This window comes from Euleptes europaea, chromosome 2 (genome assembly GCF_029931775.1).
Source record: "Euleptes europaea isolate rEulEur1 chromosome 2, rEulEur1.hap1, whole genome shotgun sequence".
NCBI lineage: Eukaryota > Metazoa > Chordata > Lepidosauria > Squamata > Sphaerodactylidae > Euleptes > Euleptes europaea.
This window is the reverse complement of record NC_079313.1, coordinates 88,964,423-88,991,997: the sequence shown is the minus strand read 5'-3', so window position 1 is coordinate 88,991,997 and position 27,575 is coordinate 88,964,423. Positions and strand designations below refer to the sequence as shown.

The 27,575-nt window shown below is 45.6% G+C and overlaps 1 protein-coding gene across 4 annotated transcripts in view; it reads left to right on the top strand.

Moving 5' to 3' along the window:
• Positions 1 to 27,575, top strand: part of PLEKHA6 (pleckstrin homology domain containing A6) — a 222,328-nt gene that overhangs the window by 163,328 nt on the left and 31,425 nt on the right. The window contains exons 7-16 of one of the 4 annotated variants that reach the window (XM_056845637.1): positions 4,660 to 4,835; positions 6,069 to 6,533; positions 8,040 to 8,550; positions 9,824 to 9,910; positions 12,990 to 13,043; positions 19,705 to 19,785; positions 23,966 to 24,034; positions 24,460 to 24,540; positions 25,149 to 25,298; positions 26,247 to 26,342. In XM_056845637.1, the coding sequence (XP_056701615.1) occupies positions 4,660 to 4,835; positions 6,069 to 6,533; positions 8,040 to 8,550; positions 9,824 to 9,910; positions 12,990 to 13,043; positions 19,705 to 19,785; positions 23,966 to 24,034; positions 24,460 to 24,540; positions 25,149 to 25,298; positions 26,247 to 26,342 (1,770 nt within the window). The remainder of the gene's footprint in view (positions 1 to 4,659; positions 4,836 to 6,068; positions 6,534 to 8,039; positions 8,551 to 9,823; positions 9,911 to 12,989; positions 13,044 to 19,704; positions 19,786 to 23,965; positions 24,035 to 24,459; positions 24,541 to 25,148; positions 25,299 to 26,246; positions 26,343 to 27,575) is intronic. The other 3 variants (XM_056845635.1, XM_056845634.1, XM_056845636.1) reach the window with 3 other exon arrangements.

Sequence of the window (27,575 nt, the reverse complement as noted above, 5' to 3'; positions counted from 1 at the left end):
GGGCTGCTGCTGCTGTTGTATGTTGTGTGCTGATAATTGTTTGTATTTGTGTTTTATGTTTTTGTTGTATGGATTTTTAATATTGTAAGTTGCCGTGGACTTACAATCTTTATGGAGAGGTGGGGTATAAATATTGTAAATAACTAACAATTCTAGACAAGAGGGGATTTGTGTGAGAGGTTCACCTCTGGAGATACTGATAAGAGCCTAATATTCCCATTCTGTGTTGAACTGGACATATCATTGTTAATGATTCACCATAGATCTGTAGAGCACATTGGGTAGTCTACACAAGGGTATCTTCCAGTTGGCAATATAATCATGTTTATTCAGAAGAAAGTTCCCCTAAATTCAATGGAATTTATTGCCCTGTAAGTATGCATAGGATTACAGTCTTGCATATACACTATGAGAAAAGACTGGATACGAACATTTTAATAAATAAGCACAGAGCTCTTTTTGAGTAAACGAAGAGTGCAAATTTGGTACTTTTCCACAACTTCCAGCATGCATTGGGCAGCAATACAAGGAAGAATATTCTCTGGTCGCCTCTGGACTTTGTTCCTTCATCTGTTAAAACAGGAATGGGACAACCAACCCACTTTAGGAAGAAAGGTCATCATTGAATGGATAACCTACCATAACAGTGCCCGGCCTCTTCACACAAGTGAGTTGTCGGTCTCCTCAATTCTGGTGTGTTCAATAGCAGATCATTACCAGGACAAGGGTGTACATGGGGAAGGGGCTTCAGCCATCTCCTCTGAACCATTTTTGAAGCTTGATACAGTCCCAGTGGGATCACTGTTGGGCTTGTTGGGGGAACCCAGGATTTTCTGAAATATTGGCCCGTTGAGACTAGATCAGGTTGGGAAATAAGACAAGGAAGAATGCTGAAGCTCCTTCTCCATGTGCACTATGATGGTACTGATCCTAATGTGGCACCACATAAATAGGAATTGAGGAGATCTCATGTGTGATTGTGATAGGAACCCAGACCTAACATGTGTACTAAAGCTGAACCATGGGATGAGACTCAGATTCTCATAGATTAAGGGTAGACAGGGATTATTCTCTAGTTCAGAGAAAGCATTGAACATGCCCACAGGTCTGCTTCAGCCACCCTTCCATGGTGACCAACTCTGCCCCTGCTGCCACTTTGGTTTCTTGATACTCCTCCCCATTGAGTTGCTCGTTGGGTGTGGCTGACGTCTTCTCTGTCTTCCTTCTTTTTCCGTGAGAGGATCCCCCGGACAGGAGATCTCTTCTGATTCCCCGTCTGCAATGCCATCACCCAGGCACCAAATAGGTAGTATTTTCCTTCCATTTCCAAATGCATGCCACAAAGAAAAGATCAAGACTGATGAGTGCAAATTGTCCTGCATGCTTTATTCATCTCCAATCATTCCTAAAGGAAGGTGGGATGGGGAAATCACGGATTTGTTTTGTCTGTCTGATTAAACACCTAGAAAATTCTAAAAAAATGAAAACTGGTGGGAATATAGAGATGCATACATGTAATGTAATAGGCAAGCTTGTATATCTCACTCTAGACAAAAGTTTATAGGTGATTTTCCTGACTAAAAGTCTTTAGCATTTGAACATCTATACTCAGAGATGAGGAAAATGCCATTCGTATCATCAATATATCTAATTGTCAATGTGGCCCCATCTGTGGATACTTAAATCTGGAGACTGGGCCCATGGACAAACAAATACAGATATTTCAATAAACCTGAGAAATGCCCCAGGTTTGCAGAAAAATCTGTTATCTAAAAAAAAAAACATGGGAGAATTTTAAAATCCCAAACTAATAAAAGGAATGTTTGTAACTTTAAGAAACAGATGTCCTCAGTATCCGTTGATAGGCAACCACAACAGTATTCAAGCCTTGGCTTCTGTCAGGAAACGGAAGGAGGATGGGCAGGGACCCTTTCTGCTTTGGCCTTTGAGGGAGGGCTCTTTGGGGTCAGGCCTAGCAGCAGTCATTGGGCGACTTGCTACCACATGACTTGCATGACTCATCCAGGACCAGCTGCTTGCTTTAACAGCAGCCACCCCATGAAAGCCAGTGTAGTGGTGAGAGTTTCAGACTAGGATCTAAAAGTCTCAAGTTTTAATTCCCACTGTGCTGTGGAAGCTCACAGGGTAAGTTTGGACCAGTCACATGCTCTCAGCCTAAGCTACCTCACAGGTTTGTTGTGAGGATAAAATGGAGAATGGTGTAAGCTGCTTTGGGTACACATTGTGTAGAAAAGTGGGATATAAGTGAAGTAAATAAACAATGAATATAGCTGAAGATGGTGAAGATAAAAGGTAACTAGGTTGGTTTGTTGGTGGGTGGGAAGGAGAGAAAGAAGCAAGGATAGATGAGGATATGGGAGATGACAGGAGGTGGGGAAGAGGAAATAGTGTGGGAGGGGATACAGGTGAAATTGAGGTGCCCCCTGCAAGTCCTTGCAGGTTCCCCATTGTGCAACTGGGCCAATGTTTTCTCAAGGAGAGAGTGCTAGGGGGGAGGGAAGGAAGGAAAGCTGTAGACAGGAGAGTAGATAAAGGTAGGTTGGCTGATGGGTGGGAAGGAGAGAAGGAAGCAAGAGATTGGGAGAGGCTATGGGGATTTCAGGGAAGGAAAAGAGAAATAGTGGGAGAGATGCCCCAACATGTCCTTGCAGGTCCTCTACTTGTTATTCCTAGGTTCAATCACATTCTACCAGGATAGGATTGCCAATTCCAGATTGGAAAATTCCTGGAGATTTGGGTGTTGACTTTGGGGTGGTGGAGTTTGGGGAAGAAAGGGACCTCAGAGGGGTATAATGCCATAGAGTCCACCCTCCAAAGCTGCCATTTTCTCCAGGGAAATTATTTCTGCAGTCTGGAGATCAGTAGTAATTCCAGGATATCGCCTGATCCAACCTGTAGGTTGTTAATCCTAAACGAGGACCAAGAAATGGTCTTTGCATACAGAAAAGTAGGCCCAACTATTAGTGGATTCCACTGACTTCTAAGGGCTAATCAGACAGACTGCATTTTAGGATACAGTTGCCCACAATCTGCCCCTCACCCCCAGACATTGGAGTCAACCAAGGACAGGGGTAGGTTTTAGCATTCAACCCAGTGGTGTCCTAGAGTTAACTTCCTTTAATACATTGAGATGATAGACAGCACTGCAGTGAAAGCATAATCCCGTGGGGATCCTGCAAGCAGGTGCAATATATTTTTGTGTTCAGGAGCCACCAGGCACTGCAGTGAATGAATTCCTCTGAGGATCTGGGCAACACAGGTCCTCTGTCCTTCTACCCGCCCATCCTTGCCTATAACAACGGACATTTTGCTAGTATCAAATAAATATAATCAGTCTGCAGTACAAGTATATCCCTAATAAATCTAAAACAATTGGGAAAAATGTTCAGGGGGGGGGGGATTTAAACACCCAAGAACTGCTTCACATGTTGCGGATTAGTGCGAGAGGGAAAATTGCCTTTTTTAACTCACCGCAAGGCTTTCTAATTGACCTTGAGTCCCATCATGGTCATTAAAAAAAGTTTCATTTTCCTTTCTAATACTACAGGTTTCACTGTAAAACAAGACAGTGGTTTTACTGTATTCCTAAAGTTTGAAGCCATGAGCCAGCGTGGTATAGCAGTTAAGGTGTCGGACTGGGAAGCTCCGGTTCAAATCCCCACTTGCTCCATGGAAGCTTGCTGGGTGACCTTGGGCCAGTCACATACTCTCAGCCCTGACCCTGGCTGGTATTTGGATGGGAGACCTCCAAGGAATACCAGGGTCATGACATGGAGGCAGTCAATGGCCAACTGCCTCCCAAAGTATTTTGCCTTGAAAACCCTACAGGGTCGCCATAAATCATCTGTGACTCGACAGCAAAAAAGAAGAAGTGTGAAGCAGACTAACATTAAAGGAAAAGGGAAGAATTCCCCACCGGTCCCCCAGTTTGGATCACAGCTAGGACAGTTGACATCGTGTTCAACAGATACTCTCTTCTATTTCATATGTGTATTCTACATCAGTGTGCACATACACGCACGCCTGCACCTCAGTACAGCAAGGGTGCTTTATGTATTGAACCAGATTTTTGCATGCTTTCCCCCTCTGGATGTGGGCTCATGCATGTAGAAGTGCGTTGCTGGGGCGCAGATGGGTGGGCTCTCATCTACCTTCCAGAGGTGCATGCAAGTGGCTTCTCTGTCTTTCCAGATCAAGGCCAAGTTGGTCTGCCATGTCATTTGCATGATCGAGCTGCTTGTGAACATATTTCATCTCCTTGACAATTGTAGTACTTCCCAATTTGTGTTGGAACAGAAGCTTAAAATATCAAAAGACAAAATTCCCACATGGTTTGTAATCTGGAAGAGTCTACGAGAAAAATCCAGCATTTTAACAGGAATGGTTTGAATGCGTGACCCCCCCCCCCCCAAAGAAACTACAATCACTTCAATATATTACCTGAAAAGAAACTTTTCATTTCAATTCTCCATGGAAATAAAACTGGTTAAAGCCATCATAGGCTCTGCTTCTATGTGACAGAAATGAGGCTACAGCAAAGGAGGTCCAGTTTAATCTATGATCCCATCTAACCTTAAACTAATGACACAGAGAGTAATCTGTGATCTCTCTTTCTGTGCACTTCTACTGACTCAACAGGTGACTGTGTGCTGGATGGAAGAGACACGAGGGGGTAACAAGAAGTCACTCTCTCCCCAGGCTGAGCACGCCGGCATCCGGACTTACTTCTTCAGTGCTGAGAACAACGAGGAGCAGGAGTCCTGGATCCAAGCCATGGGCGAGGCTGCTCGGGTGCAAATCCCACCCACTCAGAGGTCAGCTCTCCAAGGAGAAATTGACACCATGGGATTTGGCCTAGGACTGTCCGACCTTCTTGTAAATGGCTGTAGGACAGGTCACATGTTGTATTTGAGGAGAGTTGACGTATAGAGGGTAGAGTTGCCAGGTCCCTCTTCGCCACCGGGGGCAGGTTTTAGAAGCAGAGCCTGAGGAGGGCAGGGTTTGGGAAGGGGAGGGACTTCAATGCCATAGAGTCCAATTGCCAAAGCGGCCATTTTCTCCAGGTGAACTGATCTCTATCGGCTGGAGATCAGTTGAAATAGCAGGAGATCTCCTGCTACTACCTGGAGGTTGGCAACCCTAATAGAGGGCGAGAGCAAGATTGTGGCCACTGTTCTCTGCCACCCCCCCATTCCTCCATTCATTCAGTAGAATGTATGAACATACCGTGTATGCATGTAGGCTAATGGTGCGCAATTAGGAATCCTGCTTTTACCAGGCTTCCCAGTTGTATAAACGAAGCCTGTGGCTCTGTTCACAAGCTTTGCAGAAGGGTGGATGCAGTTCTAACATGTGCACTCACTCTTCCCTAATGTAATTTATGAACAACTTTGCTGTCTTCGGAAAATGACCCCCCCCCCTCCACACACAGACACACACACACACACACACACACACACACACACACACACACCTTGGCAGTAAATTGCAACTTTGTATTCCTTTGGATTACGGTGAAATCAGTGGATACAGGCAGAAATGAATTATTGTTAGTGCAATAGGCTAGCATTCTGAACATTTGATTGTCATCCTCTGGTCTTTTGTTGATACCCTGATTAAGTAACGTAGCATCACTTTCCTTCCAATAAATTAATATAATGTTTTCCCCACAACTTTCTGGAGGAAAAACCTGTGAGAACAAGTTATTATTGTAAATAGAATCTATAGATCTTGCAGCAGTAGAAAAGGCATAAAGCTCTCCAAAATAGATAATGCTCAAAAAACTTTGATGGCCCTTAGATGAGATGTGGGGAAACAAAGGTTGGAGGCTTTTCAGAAGCTTGAAATGCAGGCAACACAGTGACCAATGATTTAAGGAGTTTAAACTGCCAGGTTAGTAACAAAATGCTTTTGGGAGATTCCCCATAACACGTAGGCTAGAACCCACTCCCTGGGGGGCAAGGGTTGACCCTTAGCTGTCTGTGACCTTTTTTCATGCTTACCAGGCATTAGAAGACTGATTCTGAAAATTCCCCCCCCCTCCCCAGCAAGAACTACCACCACCATCACCACCACCACCGCAGTGTTCCAGCCAGGGAGCCTGCCAAAGCTGAGCCAGAAGCGAAGACCAGAGGTGAAGGAGACGGCCGTGGCTCAGAGAAGATCGAAAGGAAGCCAGAGCGAGCAGAGAGCAAGAAAGAGCCCCTGGTGAAAGCCAATGGCATTGTGAGTCAAGAAATGCCCTCAGAGCCTGGAAGCCCTTATCCTGAAGCCACCCATGTGCCCCCTGGGGTGGAGAGGCCAACACAGCCAAATGGCTGGCAGTATGCATCTCCTAGCCGGCCTGGCAGCATGGCCTACCCACAACATGACGGTGAGACTGCTGTGCCTCGTCGGAGCTTTGCCCCCCGCACTAATCCTGAGAAGATTGCCCAGAGGAAGAGCTCAATGACACAGCTGCAGCAGTGGGTAAACCTGCGCCGTGGGGCGGTACCTTCTGAGGATCTCCATAGGTAAGATGGCCGAATGCTCCCAGATAGCTTCTCTCTCTGAGAATGAAATAGCATTAGTGGCCCCTGCTAAACACAGTGAGAAAAGGACACGTACCCCACAGACTTAAGCCAGTGTAGCTGACATGGTTCCCTTGCCTTTCATCGCCCCCAAGGAGCCCCGGGAACTGATAATTTTTGTATAATTTCTGAGGGCTGATTTGGATCTTACTGCTTCCACGTGGAGCTTACTGAGAACTGCTTACATCTGTAAGCAGCTTACCAGATGGATTGGCCTGATTGTGTGGAGTCTCCCTTCCAATACTATAAATCTGATGTCTGGCATGAAGACATTTCAGAGGATCAGTGTGATCAATATGGTTAGCAGCTTTAGAAGTTACAACCCCTGTGTTCCAACTCTTTCCACGTAGATGTACTTTCATAAACTTGACTTAGGGCAGCATAAAATTTGAACGTGCCTTAACAAAGACTTTTCAGTACTTTCCTAGGGTTCCTTTGGGCAAGCCTATTAAATAGCTGACGACTGATTGATGTTTAGTGCCCAGAGAAAAAGAAAGTGGTCTTTACTTTCTGACTGAGCAATCCGGCTCACTGGCTGAGGTGGGGGGGGGGGTGGATCTACTGCCCCTGTTGCAGTTACACTCTGGCTAGGTCTTAAGGCAGCTGCTTGGTTTGTGGAGTATGTTTTTAACACCAACCTTAATGGTAAACAAAGGAATCGTTTAAAAATTGGATTAATCACGCGGCTGGCTCCTCTCCCATCCCTAGTATAGGCTGCAGTCCTAAACTCTTTCCTGGGAGTAAGCCTCATTGAATAAAATGGGACTGGCTTATGAGCAGACGTGCCCCTGTGCTGTGGAAACATTACTCCTCCTCTCTCAGCTCTCTGTACATTTCTGGCCGGTGAACCGAAAGCACTCCTGGCCATGTATTTTATTCCACTACTACCATCCATCCATTTGAAACCTCTGCATACAATGCAGACCAGAGGCCTGATGTCCTTTTTATTTTGCTGAAGCATGGACGGAAGGCTGACCATCAGTAAGTTGGTGCAGTTTGGAGTTACAGGCCTTGCTTCCTAGGCTTCCTATCTAATGATATGCACCAGAGTTTTAGCATGGCTTTCAGCAGAACTGAATCACAGAAGTTTGAACTTTTTTATAGGAAAAAACAGGCACATACATTATGGTAATCAAGTTTACAACTCATATCCAATAATGAGAACATTGCAGCCCCGTTATTAAATAAGAGTATAATGGAGAACGCACCAGTGCACATGGCTAAAAGACAGAGATCATATCTATCATTTTCATCCGCACCTTTAGAAGGTACCCCAGAAGCTTTCATTACAAACTAGTTTCTGTACTAGATTGGTGTCATCTCTGGATGTAGTCCAGTGTGCAGCAGATAGAGTGGGGTGAGGCAAAAGCGCTGGTTAGAACATTACAGGTGTTTCTTTGAGAGCTCCAGAATTTACTTTCTTCTCGTTCTTTCCTTTGGGGTGTCTAGCCCCACCAGGTTCTACCCAATGTCCCGAAGAGTTCCTGAGTACTATCCCCCATACTCCCCCCAGTTCTCTGAGGATTACCAGTATTACCCTCCTGGCGTGCGCCCTGACAGCATCTGCTCTATGCCCGCCTATGAGCGCGTGAGCCCTCAGTGGTCTGTCGATGACAAGCGGCACTCCTTCCGTAACAGTGGCACATACCAACTGCGTGACTGGAAGGAACAGCCCGGCTACGGCAGACAGGATGTGCCTGTCTGGATCCCAGGCCCCACACGACCGCCAGTTTACTATGATGAAATGGATGCTGCCTCCGGCTCTTTACGCAGGATGTCACTCCAGCCTCGCTCCCGGTCGGTCCCCCGCTCACCAAGCCAAGGTTCCTACAACAGACCCAGGGTATACTCCCCAGTCAGGTCACCCAGCGCCCGCTTTGAAAGAATGCCTGCCCGGAGTGAGGAGATTTATGCTGAGCCAACAACCTACATGATGAGGCGATCGGTCAGTTCCCCAAAGGTAACCCCCTCATGACTCCATTCTTCCCTTCCGTTTTTCCAGCCATCCTTCAGGAGGACAGTACTAGAATAGGAAGGGGATGTTGTAGGATCACTGGCCCACTCCTGATGACCGAATCTTTACTTACATCAGCATGTTTGCTGACTATTGAGTCTGAAGAATATTCAAAAGATGGGCAGAATTACCATTGTAGATTATGGAATATTCACTAGGTCTTGACTGAGATGTGTGTTGATAGAGTGAATCAGAGAAGCAGTCCTGGACTAGAACATCAGGGTCAGTTGTATACAGGAGAAATGGCAGAGATGAACATATGCAACATTTAATTTCTAAACAAAAATTGTTTGGGCTAGCAATGTTGTCCTAGAAGTTCTTTTCCCTAATCCCAGACATGTCAGGGTTTATTCTGGTCACTCTGCATTCAAGGAAGTACAAATCTGCAGATGCTCAGACACAGTATATTATTAATTTCACATGATCCAGGAGATGAAAAACAAGGGCTTTGGACTAAACTAATAAGCCCTCGTTCAAATTAAACACTAAGTATTAGTAGTTCCAAACCCTCAACAGTTCACAGCAGAAGACATATGAAGACTGAAGAGAACTGGTGGGTTAGCTGTGTGGGGAGATTGAAAGAGTATTGAAAGGGTTGATGATAAGGATTGAAATACAGTTCATCACTATTTGGCATGTGGGTTTAATAAGCATGAACTGTAGGTTAATACTGAAGGATATCATCAGAAACAAGGGTGGAGGCAGCCCAGGAACTGAGGGGTAATAGACGTTTTAAGGGCAGGAGGCCTGGGTAAACTTGCCCTTTCTTTTCCTCCTCTCCTAAAAAACATTTAGATACAGCTTGTAGAACCAGTCACTCTTTTCCAAGGAATATCTTTGTCTCATGTCCAGGATACAAACTCATCGATGTTCCTAATTGATCTTATCCACCAGAATTTTCCCAGTGACCCTGCCTAGCCATCTGTCCTAGAATCAAAGAGTTGGAAGGGACCACCAGGGTCATCAAGTCTAACCCCCTGCACAATGCAGGCAATTCACAACTACCTCCCCCCGCGCACCCCCAGTGACCAAAAGATGGCCAAGATGCCCTCCCTCTCAACATCTGCTTAAAACTATTTAAAACCTCTCCATTTCTGTACTGCAGATCATGATTACTGTTTTGTACCCCGGGAAAAGTGGGTGGGATTACAGTTACCCTGCAGACCATAGTTTTATTGAGAGGTATAAACCACTCATGCATGTATATCTCTTTTTTCAGTACGATTATATGGGTGACAGGAGGCCTGTTCCTGCAGGAGTGTTCCCCTTCAACTATCCAGCATCCCCTACAGTCCACGACAAAATGGTACGTGCCAACCGGCATCTAAGCATTCCTCTAGATATTTTAGGTTCCCTAGGCTGGGATTAATTCAGAAGAGGTTATTATGTGATGGGAGTTTGTTTACAGAACATGGGACAACTGAAGATGTCCCAGAACATTCCCTGGTATGAGACCAAGTGGGAATCCTTCTGTCTTGGGTATGCAAGCAAGGCACCAGCTATGCAAACTGGCAAATATGTTAATTATTTGCCTGATCTGTTGCAGATGGGGGTGATTAAGTAGATACCCTTGACTGGAAGACTAAAGGAAGCAGTTAAGCGCCTGTTTTTTGGGATGAGAAGAAATCATAGCTCCAGCTCATTTTTTCAGCCACTGCTTTTTTTCAGCGCTGGTGGGGGAGGGCCCTGCAATAGCATGGTGTGCATTCCCCTCCCCCTTCCCCACACAGATAACATGCAGTGTGAAATAGATCTCTGGATGGACACCCAGTCGTAAAGAGGTCTAGTTCATGTGGTTTGTTTTACCCCCTGAAAGAAAATGGTGGAGCTTCACAGGAGCCTGGCCTTTGTGTGACTGGAAGGCCTATTGCCCACTGCAGGCTATCTGGGTGTTACAGGGGAAGGGCTCATGCCACTCATCCTTTGTGCTCTTCTACCGCATGAACTGGGCACACAGGTCTCCGTGGCTGTAAGTGTAACCCAGCAATGCTTCTTTTAGTGACTGAACTGAAGGTTGCTGTTCAGAATTTGGGGTGGCATGTAGCCTGAATCCTTCACTGATGGTGCCCTTTTATCTCTGGAAACTGAACATCACATCCCGATTACCAGGACGTGAGCCTGTGTTATCTCTGAGACTGCAATACCTGCCCTTTCTCAAGGACAAGCCACTTCGCAGCCCATGAAGAAAAACGCAGAATGTAAAAACCTGGAGGGTGGCTTTTACTGCTGGATTTTGTAATACTCTGTGGCAAAGGCAAAGGGCAGTAGGTCATGTACAGACTCTCCTGTTACCTGTTCTTGGCTGTAGTCTCTCTCTTTCTTTGCTGCTTTCCCTCACTGGTTTTACTTCTTTCTTTGTTTGGATATTTCCCTGCGGGGGAGGAGCCGTGTGGTGGGGGCAGAAAACCACTGTGAGTGGGACTCTGTCAAGTGAAACAGCCAACTTCATGTGCTCCATGCCAAGGTTCTTGACCCTGCCTGACACCTTTCACCCGTGAGAGATGCCAGTAGATCCTGGACTGGATTAAGGTGCCCAATGGAACAGATTCTAGTCGCACGCCTGTTGCACGCAGCTTCTTTCTTCACTTCCCCCCTCCCCACCTTCTCACCAGCTATGCACAAAAGCAGATGCATGTGGCTGAACCAGACATGCAATGAGATGATCCTGGTATCACTGAACAGGTCAGGAATGGCCTTCCATAACAGATGCTCAGTCCCCATCCCCAACTGCTTTGGGTAAAATAGAATGACAGCAATACTTGTGGAGAGAAAGCAAGATTCCCTACTTAGAGAGCAGTTAGGGTCTGGATAATTTCAGCTCTTGTCTGCATGTGAACACAGAACCTAGGCTGCCCAAGGATAACCTTCCTAGGATAACCTTGAATTTGTCACATTTTTTGGAAGGGGGGAACTCTTTCCAAAATCGATGAAGATCAGCTCTATACTTACTAGAGAAGCTGTTTAACTGGACCTAAGATTGGGATATTATAGATTCCAATTTGCCTACCAGAAGATATGAGGATAACACAGGAGTTTTCACTTTAAAAAAGAATAGTCCTTCCCCACTCACCTCTTTTCTAGCAGGCAAGGAGTTGCGAGCATTTGTTTGCCATCTGAAACGCGGCATGTACCAATGTAGTGACTTGGGAGAAACTCAGTTTTTCCAGTGGGCATTCATGCACAGGTTATGCAAAGGAAGGGTAAGGACTAATTTGGGGCATGCCCAAACTGGTGTACTGAGTATGCGGGCTGAGTGGATTGTGCAGAGTTCAGTATGTGGTAAAGGTGATTGCTTCTGCACACTGCCAATTTTCACGGCAGTCTTATTTTAATGCAAAGCTACTGAAAATGGACTGGGGTGAAAGGCAGTGTGGGTAGAACCAGTCACAGCATAACTTCCCCACTCTGTGTGAACTCTGCATGGATGCATTGAGCCCACAATCAGATCATAAAGGGTGACATTTGGGAGCAGAGCAGTACTGGGAATTGGAAAATTCCACCTACTCCCAGACATTCAAAGCAAGACGTCTTACAGTGAAGAACGGACAACTGCTAGCAGCGTGGACACACTTCTTTATACTAAACTTAGTCTCAGTAGTAGGTGTGGGTTAACAATTTTTGAACCCTGCACTGCACATCAACCTAGTGATAACAATGACTTTATGGGTACCCAGGAACTATCAGAGTTATTACATTCATGTACTCGAACAGTACCTGTGTAGCTATATGTGATAATCAAAATGCACACATGACTCTTAAGATGGTATTGATTACCAGGGGGGGGGGGGATTCTTATTTTTGCCGGCCCACTAAAACAACTCTTGCCACCCTTGGTAGGCATCATTAAAGATCCCAACCTTTTTTGGGGTGGGGGGGTGGGGGAAGAGCATGGCCATATTGTTAATCCACACCTGCCAAGCAAGTTGATGCCTATGGGTGAAAACGCATGGTCGCTTTAGCCTCCTTTATTCCCTGTTTCAGCCAGGATTCAGCCAGGATCGAACACATGTTCGGCGAAACGCATGCGTTCGATCCTGGCTGAATCCTGGCTGAAACAGGGAATAAAGGAGGCTTAAGCGACCATGCGTTTTTGCCCTGTGTCTTGGGGACAGAGCACTGACTACATGAAGAGCTACCAGGATCTCCCATTGAGAGTCCCTGTAGGGGATGTGGAACGACACCTTGTCCTGAAAGGACTGCTGACCAGCGACCATCCACTCACCACCACCCCTCTTGACAAATGCTTGTGAGGCTGAACATTCCCTTTTCTGTCTGGGGAGCTCTCCGCTGTCTCTAGCTAAAGTTGCACCTAACTGCTTTTGCTTCTTCTTTGTGTTTGTTCGTTTGTGCTTCCATTTTGCCGCATGCCTAATGGCTCCTGATAGGATGAACTTTTAGACCTTCAGTTGCAAAGAAACCTAGAATATTTGGACCAGCAGGTAGGCCCAGCTGCCTGTGTCGCTCTTTCTGCTCCCACTCACTCCCCATCTCCTGCCTCTCGTCCTGCAACCCTCGACCCTAAACCCTGCTGTCAGGTCAGTGTTATCCCCTTCCTCCTTGTCTCCCCCCCTTACATCTGTCCTACTCCTTTTCTTGGCATTGTGGCAGCAAAAGGTGGTCTTTGGTGTGTTTCTTTCATCTGTTTCCTTTGACAGGGACACCTGTGTTTAGGGGGGCGGGGACTAATGCTTTTCTTAGAAATTTAAACGTTGTCTTCACTTGGAAATATGTGGTTTTGGCAGTGTTCACAGTGGAAGAGGGAGACCCTTTCCACTGACCTGTCTGACCCAGCTGCCACCCAACCTGGCCATCAGCAGCCACAGTCAGCATGAGAGGAAGGGAGAAAAAGCCAAGGGCCTCCTCCCTTGCCTTTCACATTTCTGTGGTTAGCCACACTGAATTTTTCATTTGAAAAAGCAAAGGGGTATATACATATGCATCAGTTGCAGGCGTTTCACTCACATTTGGCCACTGTCTCAGAATGTCTGCCCAAGGGTTTAATAAAAAGAGGAGAGCAGGACCATCTTATAGACTAGCAAAATCAACCCCAGTATAAACGATTGTCAGTTAGGGCTCACTTCATTTGATATACAGGAATGTCCACCTATTAAAATGTTTTTACATTCATAACAGACGGGCGGGGGGGAGAGATGTTACAAAACGAGGTTAGTTTTAAATCTGTTGGTGTTTGAGGTGCCACTGGACTCTGGTTGTTGTTTTTATGGTTACAGACTAACTACCCATCTGACATTATGCCCAGTTGTTGGTTTGGATTCTGGATTTTTATCCCTCTCTTTCTCTAAGGAGCACAGGGTAGCATGTATTTTTCCTTCCCCGTTCTATTCTTATAACAGCCCTGTGCCGTAGGTTAAGCTGAGACAATAAGGGCCCAAAGTCACCCATAGCAGAGCTCCATAGCAGAGCGGGTGTTTGGACCCAGGTCTGCAAAAACTTCATCTAGGTTTGCACATGCACACTTATTCATATAAATTGGGTTTTAGGGTAGGCTCATCAGTCATTGCAAAATGGCCCGGGAACTCAGGGTGGAAGCTTATTTTTAGCAGTAGCTATGTTTTGAACATAGCTGGCAGTCAAGGCTGTGCCCACAGATTCACCCTCTCCATGGGAGAGACAGCGCTTAGACGAGGGTTCTTCAGCCTGACCGTGCATGAACAGCAGCAGAGGCCCAATCAGAGTTCTGGCCTCCTACGCTTCAGTGGCTAATTATTGTGTGCCTGTTTCTTAAGGTCACTTTATACACTTGGTGGAATCAAGTAGTAAAAGGTTTCTTGGAGTGTGCCATTTCAGACTTTGTTGGGGGACGGGGACGGGCTTTGCTAGTTTGAATGGTTAACCATAATCAAAGTCTTTGCACAAAGCAAAATAGCACGTAAGGAGGACAGCTGGTCCAAACCATTCTCCGTTGTATATGTGCAAACAGGGTTGTTTTTAAAAGAGGGGGAGAAGTCACAAAAACAGCCCCCTTACCTTCCTACAACCTGAATGTTTTCCTAAGTCCTTCTGTGCTGCACCTTATACAGAAGTAGTAAAATGCTGGAGTGTACCTTTTTGGACTCCAGGTAGGGATATTTTGCATGTTTTCCCCATCTCAGTAAATCCCTTATGTGTTAATAACCTAGAACATTACAAAGAGAAACTAGAGTAGTCCTTTTGCTGATGTGTTAGTTTAGTATCTGCATGGAACATTTTATAGGGATGAACATGCAGATTTTTATACTCTGGGACAGTTCAGATGTACCACTTCATTTTGCATAATGTGAAGAGCAAAGCTGTTAGTTCACACAACTTTGAGTACGAAAAAAAGGCTGCAGTGGGGACCAGGGGACCTGCCTGTTCCAAAGCTACGTGGAACAGGGTCCATAGTAAGGGTGAGAATTAGGTGATATTGAGTGATAAAATTGTCTGGATCAAACACAATGTTTGTACTTTGGCTCGTGTGAAAAAAGTGGTAGAGGTTGTACACTTCAGGAAGCGTATTTGTAAAGCAACTGATTTGGGTAAGCATGTCTGACTCTAGCCAGTGACTGGAGAACCTTGTCAGAACCCTACAGATGCTATCTTGAATTCCATGATGGAAGAAAGGCAGACTGTAAACGAAGAACAGCAAGGCCATGGGAGTGAAGGCTACGATGAGGCTTTTCCCTCTGGGAAAAGGCTCAGCCCTGGCTCTGCCAACTGCTTATCTCTACTTTTTAGAATGACTGAAGGATCTGGCCCTCATTGGTATCCAAGTGTAGCAGCAAAAACTGAATTGATTCTTGCTCTTTCCATTTAATGGCTTGTCACATGCCAAGCTCTGGGTTTTCCATCTTTCCACAGTGGCTTTAAGCATAGACACTTCCTCAAACTGTCCTCAGTCACCCCAGTTGCTGCCAAGAAGTGTCATGTTCTGCCCAAAAGAAACCATCTTGTTTCATAAGAAATACTGAACTCAAGATAGAAACTAAAGAGATCCAAGGAAGCCAGAAAAAAACCTGTTCAGAATATGTTAGTGCTGTGTACAAAGGATGCTCCAACTGCTGTCTTTGTGCAATACAGCAAGGACTGAGGTGCCCTAGATCTGTCCATTGTGAGCGAACGAGCCAGAGGCGCAGCTAATTTGTAACAGGTTCAGGAATTGGTGCCCAAAGCTCCTTGCTTGCCTTCCTGCCAGTCAACTTTGGCTTTTGAAAATGACCTCAGGAGCTTTTTAGGGTCAGTGCCCACCTTCTCTGTAGGGGAACCTGAATAATGCCACTAAAGACTTGCAGGGGCAGGGAGGCAATTTAATATGGGGAAAGTTCCTGGGGGAGGCACTGCTCTGGGAGGCCACTGGCAGCCAGGAATAAGCTAAGCCAAGCGGCCCCTATGGTTCTTGCCATACCCTGACCTGGGCCACAGCAACAGTGCAAATGGGTGTAGGCTTGCCCAGATCTGACCAAGTGTCCCCTCCATCACAGCCAGCACGGCAAAGGCTGTTTGGCTCAGCCTGCACCAAGGCTGTTTTAACATCCCAGTCCATTCCTGCCATCTGCCTAGATAGGGAGAAAGAAAGGGAGGGGCCATGTTGTTTGAACTCTCCCTGCCCATCCTGAAGAATCTGATTAATCAGTTGAAAATGTGCAGATGGCACGGCCCAGGAGCAAAAGCCAGGCACTGCTGCATCCAGGTCAATGCTGATTTAATACATGGCCTCAGAGGATGATTGTTTGTAGGAAAGCTTTTGGGATAGGAAATAGCGGGAGGCTGAGAAACAGGTCTCTGTGTGAATGTGAGCATGAAAGAGAAAGTAGTAACTTTCCTATGTAAATTCACATTTTGACTGTGATATCATTTGTAGGTATTTGTGAATGTTTGTACACATTGATAGTTTTTGAGGGCGGCCGTGTTAGTCTGTGGTAGAACAGCTAGATCCAAGTCCAGTAGCACCTTAGAGACCAACAAGCTTTTATGGGTATAAGCTTTTGAGAGTCAAAGCTGCCATTGTCAGACTTTGTGTCTGATGAAAGGAGATTTGATTGTCGAAAGCTTATGCTCTGAAACTCTTAGAGAGCCAGCGTGGTGTAGTGGTTAAGAGCAGTGGTTTGGAGCGGTGGACTCTGATCTGGAGAACTGGGTTTGATTCCCCACTCCTCCACATGAGCAGCGGAGGCTAATCTGGTGAACTGGATTTGTTTCCCCACTCCTCCACACCCTTCAGCTGGGTGACCTTGGGCTAGTCACAGTTCTATTAAGAGCTCTCTCAGCCGCACCCACCTCATAGTGTGTCTGTTGTGCGGAGGGGAAGGGAAGGTGATTGTAAGCTGGTTTGAGTCTTCCCTAAGTGGTAGAGAAAGTCGGCATATAAAAACCAACTCTTCTTCTTCTTCTTCTTCTTAGTTTCTAAGGTGTTACTGACCTCGAATCTAGCTGTTTGTACATGTTGTGAACAAATCCAGCTATCTGATTTGCTTTAGATATCTCTAAACTAGTCAGAAAAAAGCTTTGGGAGAGTCCAAGCTGGCTGCTTAATAAAGGTTGTCAACCTCCAGGTAGTAGCTGGAGATCTCCTGCTATAGCAACTGATCTCCAGCCAATAGAGGTCAGTTCACCTGGAGAAAATGCCCACTTTGGCAATTGGACTCTATGGCATTGAAGTCCCTCCCTTCCCCAAACCCCGCCCTCCTCAGGTTCCGCCCCAAAAACCTCCAGGTATTTTCCAACCTGGAGCTGGCTGCTTAGTGCAGACACTAGTTATCATTTAGATGTTGCATGTTTGAAAATAGGGACAAAAATAGATGGCTAAGCTGAGGTTTCTCATAGCCAAGCCTCAAATACACAGAATGAAACTGTGTGGTGTATATATGTGTGTGTCTGTTTGTTAAAACAGAATATTTTTGTATATGTGTAAAGGGGGGATTTCAGATGTTAAGAAAATATATAATATTTAAAACAGCCTTACCATAAGAATTTTGTTCAAAGACTTCAGGAAAGCAAAGGTTCCAAATTAATCATGGTAGTAATACAATAAGCAACTAATGCAAACAACCATTATCTAAAGCTCAATCTTCCTTGCTTAGTACAGGGGAAGATGGTATAGTGTAGTAGCAAAGAGATCCAGGAGGTACCTAGCTCAGATGTCACCTCTGCCACCAACTCTGTATCTGGCCTTAGGCAAGCCATTCTGTCTCACCCTGAACCCCCACCCCCACCCCACATCTGCAAGATAAGGATAACACTAGCCTACCTTACATGGTTGTTGCAAGATAATGTGTGTGAAGTAGTTGAACACTGAAAGCATTATGATTGCACAAACACATGGTTTGCTCACCAAGCCCCACAGAAAAGCAAAAGGCTTTTACATCAGCAGATGAGATTAAGCTGCAGAGAAGAAGAGAAAAAAAATTCCTTGCAAGTGCGGATGGCTGATGCTGGCCTGCAAGTCTGCATTTCAATAAGCAAGGCTGCTCCAGAAACAATCTCATTAAGGCCTCAGAAGCAGTAAATCCCCCATCAGTAGAGTAATCGCGGAGATGCGTGTGTCTGCCTTGGAATGAAGCCAAAGATGGGGGGGGGCAGTTAAAAGCTCTCCAGATTGCATTACCATCATTGGCAGCAGGGCGTTCTCCTTCTGCCCTTTTAAACAGTTTCCTTTGAGGCTTTCTACTTTTTCTCTTCCCCTTCTGACCCCCTGAGAGTCTAACTTTAAAGCAGCCCAGCCCCCTCCTAGCCCTGCTTGTTTGTTCTGCCCGGTGATTTATGTTTGAGACTTGGAAACAGAGTGGTCGAATCAAGTCTTCGGTGCAAATGATGGAGATTTATGCCCGAAGATCATACCTTCGGAATGTTTGTTTAAACAGTTGTGGGTTTGCTTTATAGATGTCTTGTTGCTCTGTTTCAAATAGAAAGGACTCAAACCCTCCTCCTCTGACTTGCAAGACAGCACCTCTCAAACATCAGCCTCCCCATTTTTCTAGGCCTAGATATACATAGAACAGGTGTACAGTAGAAAGGAACCTTTAACTCAAGGAACTTCAGATGATCCAAGCAAGCAAACAAATTGATGCACAATCCCTTCCCCCTTCCCCATACACTACGTAATCAGAATAGGCGGAACAGATATAGGATCAGACAGACATGTGAATTTCAAAAAAACCATTCATTTGTTGTTATGCGCATCCTCATAAAGAAATACATGTGTTTGAGTCCTCCTCTGCTGTTTCAGAATGCTAAGGGATACTCTCTCCAGTAGTCATTAGAGGATGTTAAAGGGACTTTTGAAGACTGGCTTATCCCAACTTTGTTCCTGCAGTACTGGGGATAAATCTCCCCTTCACATCCTGACCAGTCCTGATCCTCAGCAGCAGCACCTTGCTTCTTGTGGCAATGACTGTGCTGTATTGTTAAGCAAAAGTGGCTAATGCCAGGATATGCAAGATATAGCTGCTTTAAAAAATAATCTAGAAGGTACTGTTACACCCTGCTCCAGTGAGTTAATCCTTCCTCTTCCTTCCTACAAGCACGAGGCAAGGTAAAAAGGGGCGAGCCAATTCCTCAAAAGTATCGCTTGCTCTGGCCACTGGTGAAAGAAGGTGTGGTCTCTTGGTTGGGATTCCAGAAGAAGCAGAGGGGGATCAAGGAAGTGTTGCATCAAGAGTAACACATGTTAACCTTTGTACCTACACTGTAAATAATGGAGTACAACTCTCCACTGCCCAGCATCCTAACTCTAATTGTTTCTTGAAAAAAGAGGATGAGAATATCAGTGCTAGATTTTTTTGGGGGGGGAATGGCAGAATATGCCAAGACTTGTATTATGTATACACACATGGGATTTGTCTCTCTGAAGATTGACAAGAGGGATTGGTCTCTCTAAGATTTGTTCTTCCTCAGTTGTGTCTCTTCAGAGTTTCAATGACAACCCCATAAGTATGACAGCAGGGCAACTCTAAGAGGATCTAAGGCGTCTTGCTGAGGACCTGTGTGTTCCCTTTTAGTGTGGCATCTGAGCCAAGGCACTACTCCAGTTGTTCCCTGGTTGATGTCAGTGGTGTTCTAGACTGAATGGAGATGACTGTATCTCCGCTAGCATCTTGACTTTTCCTTCCTTGTCTGCCACAGATGAGCGAGAGCGAGACTTTGATCAGTATGGTGAACAGAATGGTGGAGAGCTCCTCCCCTAGGGCTCAGCTGTACATGCAAGTAAGAGATCACAGCAGCTCTGCCATCCGCCATGCCATTCCAGCTGCTTTTGCATGGCAGAACCATTCCCAGTGCCACCCCATGCATACCTTATGTCTGCATTCATTTGTGAGATGCCCATTCAACATCTCATCCTATAGTAGTACAGCTGTTTGAAGTCTTATAAGGCAACCATGGCCTAGTGAACTAGTGGTTCTGTTGCAGAACTCCTTGAAATCACTTTAAGTCCCCATATGCACATCTGGATGGAGACTGCTGGAGCTTGGGAAATATGCTGCTTTTAAGCTATATCCGCAACTCTGTGCTGCCTGGTGCCAGACTTTTTTTTTTGTCCTTGCAGTGCAGTTCTAAGAACAGTTCTTGACAGTAGGCTCCAGTGAGTAGGCCCACTTAGGATGGCGCTGGTAGTCTCTTCATATATTTGTTAAAGACCTGAGTGAAAAGGCCAAAGCTTTCACCAATGTATGTATGCCTTGCCCTTTGAAAAGAGGGGGGAAATCTGTCTGTTGGTAATGTTGGGCAGAGGACAAAATTCTTTTCCTCCTTGTCAGTTATTAAATTTGTACAATTTTTTCACATCGGGACAATGCTTAGATATTATCATTAGCCTCTGTTATTAATCTACTACCTTTAACCCATTCAGGGTTTTGAGCCAGGACTCTCTTGTCTGACGTGTTTTTTATTGGCAGTGCTTAGCGCTGGAACATGTGAAGTGGGATCCTATGACTTGCATTGGCATCTCTTGCTAAAGGAGAAGAGTCTCACAGCCTCTACTATCAGCTATCCTAAATGGTCAGTTAATTGGACATCTAGTGTCTATCTTGAGAACATGTCCTCCAACTAGGTATGGGTGACAGGATCACGCATTAAGTGTGAGTTCCTTGCGTCTTCATATCCAAATCGGCAAGGGAAGAGAATGCCTGAGCATGCGGAGTGGGTCTTTCTTGATCTTCTGAGTCACTGTAACCAGAACTTGCCATGTAAGGTTAGGAGTATAGGATTCCCAGTGCAAGAATTGAATCTTCCTGTCAGACTTGGCATTACATATTTTATAAATTAAGTTGTGCAGTAGTACAATGATATCCTCATTAAGAGCTGCATTTCATCATCATTACAGCCAACCAACCACCATCCATTTATGTTTCTAAAGTCATAGTTTTGTCATCTGTATCACATTAAAAATGTCTTGCAACTTGTATCTCTGTATTTCATCAAGTCAGAATAGAACTGCTTCTAGTTGCTGGTTAGAAGGGATCTTTGCATAGGTTTGGAGTAGCCTCACCACAGAGTTCTTTGAATGAGACAATAGATTTCAGTGCATCCCATGGAACATTCTAGGTGCTATCTCCAACTAGGGTTTTATGCAAAATACTGTGCTAGATTATGTCTGGAAGGAAGACCATCTTGACTAAGAAGTGTCATAAACCCAGATCTGATCTAGTTGCACCAGTAGGTTTCTTATTCTCAAACCTGGGTATCTTTCAACATTTGAGACAATGGCCTTTTATGCAGGGATGTGTCTCTGCGATCACTCTCGCCAATTGCTTCAGGGCTTTCTTTTGATTATGCATGCCTTTTCGCCTGTCAGAGGTCGCCTTGCTCTCCCTGTGCATTTTGTCCGCATTTTCCAGATTCTGGCTAAAACAGCATCTGGAAAACATGGGCAAAACACGCAGGGAGAGCAAGGCAACCTCTGACAGATGGGAAAGGCATGCATAATCAAAAGGAAGCCCTGAAGCAGTCGGCGTGGGTGACCACGGAGAAACGTCCCTGCATAAAAGGCCAATATGCTAATGCAGTAACATACACAGCATCTGACAAAGTGAGGTATCTGCCCATTTCCACAGTGCTGTCCACCCAAAAAAAAAGCTAGGAGACAGGTAAAAATACCAAGATTTCCAAAGAATCCAAACCCTGCCAGGTAACACCAAATGGAATAAAATATTATCAAAGGCTTTGGTCTGATTAGTTCCCATATATAAAGGCAAAATAACGATTATACTTTGGTCAAGAGTGGTAAAAGGCCCCTTGCATTGTGTTTACACCTGGAAGCGCTGCATCGCAAGGGGCCCTTTACCACTCAAACTCACAGTTTGAGTGGTATAAGGCCCCTCGCGATGCGGCGCTTCCGGGAATAAATTGAAAGTGATGTGCCAAGGTGTGTAGGCGTGTGCACGTTTGCCTGCCGACCCTCAGCTGGTCGACAGGCGGGGGGGTGGATTGGCGGGGGTTTGCCTGCCACCACCGGGAACCTGGCAACCCTATGCAGGAGGGAAGCCTGAAGCCCTTCTTCCACCTTCGTGCTCCCAAGCTGAACTGAGCCTTGGAGTGTTTGAGAACTTTAGTTCCTCAATGTTATGTGTGACTACAAGTCAAGTCATGGGACTTTCGGCCTGACTTGTGCCACACAAATTGTCTAGCTGAGCGCTTAACTAAAGGAATGAACAGAGGCCCACATCCATACCAGTGTAAGCTTGTATGTTTTGTACAAATGATCGGAGCCCTGCTTTGTGCATAGTTCTTGATTGCATTGAAGAAGCTACATACATATGACTCAGTTCAGCTGAGCAGGTGGAGGTTGGGGGAATGGGACTGGCAAGGACAGTCCTGCTTCCCACCTTCTGTTCATTTAGCTTACAAGTGCTTGATGGTATGAACAGGGCTAATGTTTCATGGATGAGATTTGTCCCATATCTGTGTTCTTGCATTGGTTAGTTCATGCAATCAACCAAGAACTTATTTGATCCTGTTGTGTTATCATATAGTGGTGGTCTTCTTTGTAACAATGAACGGTTCTGATCTGGTGCTTCTCTTCTGTGTTGCATCACATCCATGTTAATCAGGGCTCTCCCGTGATACTCGTATACCCCTTCTGGGTAAGTACTGCAGCATCCCTGTTCCAGAGGAAAACGATGCAATGTTCGGTTTTAGTTTTAACAATTCACATCAAAAGCCAATGCCCCAGGTTACCTTGGGGCCTGGCTTTCTCTCTGCATTAGTTTTACCGGGTGTAAAATGGTGGTTGCTAATAAGTTAGGGTGCTGGACATTGTGTGAAGAACCTCAAAGCCAACTGCAACGTGGCTGTGTCTTGTGAAGTATCAGCCTGTGTTTCTTGTGCAATTTTGGAATTCAGCTGAGCCAATAAACTGGGACTATATGTGGAGGTCTGGTTTTGCAGCCTCAGAAGGTCTTCATCTTCGGGGTTCAGTGCAATGTATTGGGCTGAAAATGATACCTGTTCCTTCTCATGCGCCCAGCCTTGTGCTGAAGGTCATCCTGTCCTGACCTCTTGACCCTGACGACTTGTGCATCATCAGCCACCCTCTTATAGAAACACCCCGGATATTTAGTTCTTGTTTGGCATGTCGAGTTGCGCATGGGTCTGCTCTGCATATGCATAACAGCCACTGTTCTATTAAACCTAGAAAGGGCAGCAGAAGTTCCTCTTGGTCTTGCTCGCTGCGAAATATTCTTAACTTTGTATATCGATTAATTGTGTATATGATAGCAGGTTACATGGTACAGCCCTTTCATACTATTAGTGACTCTCACATTTTAAGAATGCTGACACACACACCCCGGAGTACATCAGCCTGAATGCTGGAGGAAACGAGAAGTCACATCTTTAAATCTACTCACAATTGCTTTTGCCGTTTGTGAATTTAAGCAGCTATTTATAGTACAATTGGGTTGTCTAACTGCCTGTAAAACTGTAATGACAGTTACATGTCTAATATGCATTCACTGATTTGTTCATCAGTCTCAGCAGTTGTCCTTTTTAAAAACAAAAAAACCTTTTCTTATCAGCTTGACTGCTCCCTGTTATGCAGATAGCAGAGGAGCAGTTTTCTTACTTTGTGTCTGGAAAAGCTGCCTCTCTTGATAGGATACATGATAGCTGACTTAATAAGACAGCAAGTAGCCTGCTTGGGCTGGATAGAGCCATGGGAACTATGGAGTAGGATTGTGACACAGCTGCCAGGCCACGTATATCTTCCCCTTCAGTGATCCCATCCTGCAGATGTTGCTTAAGAGAAAGATTTGATAGAAGAAATCAAGGGTCTGGGTTGTAGTACCTGAAAACATTTTTTTAACAAAGCAGATTTCCCCAGAGGTTTGTCGTGACACGTTAATTTCGAGAACGAGAGAGCAGCAGTGACTTGTTCCTGTTTTTGCAGGTGTCTCACTTCCCCGAAGCTTATAGAGAGACGCTGCACACCTACAAGATAAGCGAGCAAGATACAGATGTAAGAATGCCCCTCCCTCGCCGTTGCCTGCCCGCCCACTCCATCTCCCCTTCTGCTGCCACCTTTCCATCCTCCACCCCTTGGAGGTTATGCCTTTTCCCATTTCTCTTACTATCATTAGACGAGCATCTTTTCTGCTAGCGGAGCTGCAGGGCTTCTTGGTCACACCGCTGGTCACCAGTTCTGTGCTGCCTTTCCTGTCGCATCCTCCCCTCGCACTCGGCTCTGTGTGTCTCATGCTGGTGTCATTGTTTGTGAGTCTCCCACCCCACCCTGCTGCTCTGATTGTGGAAGGCCAGAAGCCAAGGGCAGCGCTCTGGCTGGAGGCTTGGTTGATATCCGTCAAATCAGATGAATACTGACTTATGAATGGGACCTCTGTCCTGGGCACCTCACCTTTTATTTCTCTGCTTACTCCATGGCAGAAGCTCCTGGGAAAGCTTTGTGAGCAAAACAAAGTGATGAGGGAACAGGAGAGGCTGGTGCAGCAACTTCGCGCGGAGAAGGTAAGGGGTAGAAATCACAGGATGGGCCAATGCTTATTGCTATCCGGAATCGGCCCAGTTTCTCTTAGAATCCTTCTGATGTGGAAACTCATTACATGGCTGGAAAATGCATTTGTTCAACCAGGGGCCTTTGTAATGAGGTTGTCATCTTTGAGGCAAATATTTCCAGGAGGCAGAGAGGCTAAAATGGATGCTTCAGCACAGATAGTGAGTATAGAGCTCTCAAATCTCAGGGCAGTGTCTCAGTTCAATGCCATACTCCTTCTCTACAAATCTCTGGTTGCAGTGGCTGAAGACTGCATTGTATTTCTGGGTGGATGCATAAATTCAGTTCTATGCTCAGTGTCTTATTATTCTTCAGCTCTGTTGTATATTTAAAAATTCAGAGACTTTGCCCCACTTTCCTTTGAGCAGGACGTAGAAAGGGATAATCCCAACATTTTAAAGATGTGGGGATTGTGATCCAGAATAATGGAATGCCTAATGTTAGAAGAGGAATATGAACTAGAGCACAGAACTGCATCTAAGACTTTTGAGTCCTGAGTTACCTTCTGAACTAGCATCTTAAAAAACAACAACAACAAATGTTTCCTGTGCTTATGGCTTAGGAGAGTCTAGAGAGCGCACTAATGGGGACACACCAGGAGCTAGAAATGTTTGGGAGCCAACCGGCCTATCCTGAAAAACTGCTGCACAAGAAGGAATCCCTCCAGAACCAGCTGATCAATATCCGGGTGGAGCTCTCCCAAGCCAGCACGGTAATCAAAAAGCTGGGAGGGTGGGAGGGAAAGGACACCTAGGCACACTTGGCCCCTGCGACCTATGTAGATTTGATCCATCCAGTCACCCATTACCATGCTTAGCTGTGCCCAATAAGCTGGTTTTTAAAGGGAGCAGAGAGCACGGCTTAGCCTCGGAAGCCACGGCAGATCAGAGGGAGCACTGGCCTCCCTTCCGGCTGTGCATGGGATTTGCCCCACCATCTTCAGTGCTTCTGCAGCAGCATGAGTTACACCACTGGATTGTCACACTTCCCGCTGAGCCTGCATGGGCTGCCTGCTCTGATTGCTTTGCCAGTACAGGCACTGCATGTGCCAAGGAAGAGCCAGTGTGGAAGATTGGAAGAGAGGCATGTTTGCTGGTTTGGCACTGTCAAAGAAATCTCTCCTTTCTTTTTCCTCTGTGTAAGAGTGAGAGAAAAGGAAACGCCCTTCAACCCAATGGGAAGGTACCAAAGCAGTGTGCCCAAAGTAAACTTCTTGGCTTCATGAATGCATGAAATGAATTTTTGTGTTCAACAGAGCATTAAGAGAATTGGTCAATATCACTTTGAATGAATTCCTATCTCTGTTGCTTCTCCATTAGTTTTCCCAGGCACACAGATTTCATGCCAATTTGCACCAAGCCTGTTCTCCTCCCCTCTCCCCCTCCCCAGCGTGCAGCAAGGACATTTCAGCAAATGGAGCATTAAAGGGCTTTTCCTTGTGTTCCCAGATACATTGATTGGGAGACAACATAGCTCTCGTTTCTGATGGAAGCTTTCCCTCTGTGCCATAGCGCACACCCATTGGGCTGGTATCCAAATGAATGATTTATAGATTTGGTTGTTTTTATATCAGTAAGTTCTGCTGCACTCCAGGGATACACAGAGAAGGCGTTTGTGAGTGTGCTGGTATCTTGATGGGAATGTTTGCAAATCCCCACAGGCATTGGCCAACAGCACCATAGAATATGAGAACCTGGAGGGTGAGGTGTCAGCCTTGCATGATGACCTGTGGGAACAGCTGAACTTGGACGTCCAGGTGAGAGAATGGAGCCTTCAAACAAGAAAGGTCTGAAGGGAATGGTAGAGAACCCCAAGCAGAATTTAAAACATACATGGGGAGGACAAAGTATTACGGGCTGTTAGACGGGCAAGTAGATGAGCTCATTCTGCTCCACTATTCTTGTCTGTTTGTTGACAAAAGAATAAGATCATCCATACCCTACACAGTTCCCCCTGTATAAAATTAAACCATTGCTCATGAACATCATGCCATACGAATTCTATTCACTCGGTTGTCTTGGGTTTTTTGGATTCAAGAAAAATGTCAGAGCCTGATTTCAGAGAACATGCATGTAAACACTCAATTTTGGGGAATGCTCCCATGACCAGTTGCACTTGTTATGCATGCACATGACAGTTGGATGCAGAGCTGGTCCCTTGCATGTCTGACTGGGTTCACACGCAACCCCTCATTTTGTACCAGTCATAAGTAACAATGTGTGAGAAGAAATGCAACAAGTCCATGCTCTTCTCTTTTACATCCAGTATTAATACAGAACCCTGCACTGGCTTTGGTAGTGTTTACTCCTGATGTCTACTTCTATATGCTACATAACTGAGTTGGGCCTTGATACTTATAGGCTGTTGGAAGGTTGATAATTTTTCATAAAGTTTTATAATACAGCCTCATATTTCCCATCTCCTCCCCACCCAAAAAACTGTATTTTGCTTCCTTCCCCTCTTTGCTTTCTGTCCTATCACAGAATAAATCCCACTCTGCTTAACCCAGACTATGTCTCCAAACTCTGCTAGGCACTTAAGAACTCCCCTTTCCCTCTCTGGCTGCAACAGCCTGCATTTTAAAGCAGCCAGAGAAATTCTACAGTCACGTTGTGTGTTGCAGCCACTTTTTAAACAGACCACCATTGTCAATGAAAATGGCTAGTGCTGGAGAGCCGGCTACTAATCATGCATCAGACGCCAGTGGCTAAAGCGATGCTTTTCCTAGCCTTGGAAACCTTGCAAACATTTTGCAGACGTTGCCCACTTCATCTTCCAGCCTCTCTTGCCAGTGAGTGCCTCGGGTGCTGTGCTGCAAAGGCAGATTGTGAACGCAGAGGACATTCCAGTAACAATGAAGCACAGGGTTTGGCCCTCCCGGACAGGCTATCTGTGTCCTGTCATGTATCATTGACACCAGACAGAATAACAACATCTAATCCTTGCTTTCCTTCCGATGTAAATGACACTTGACCTTCTTGTCGCCTCA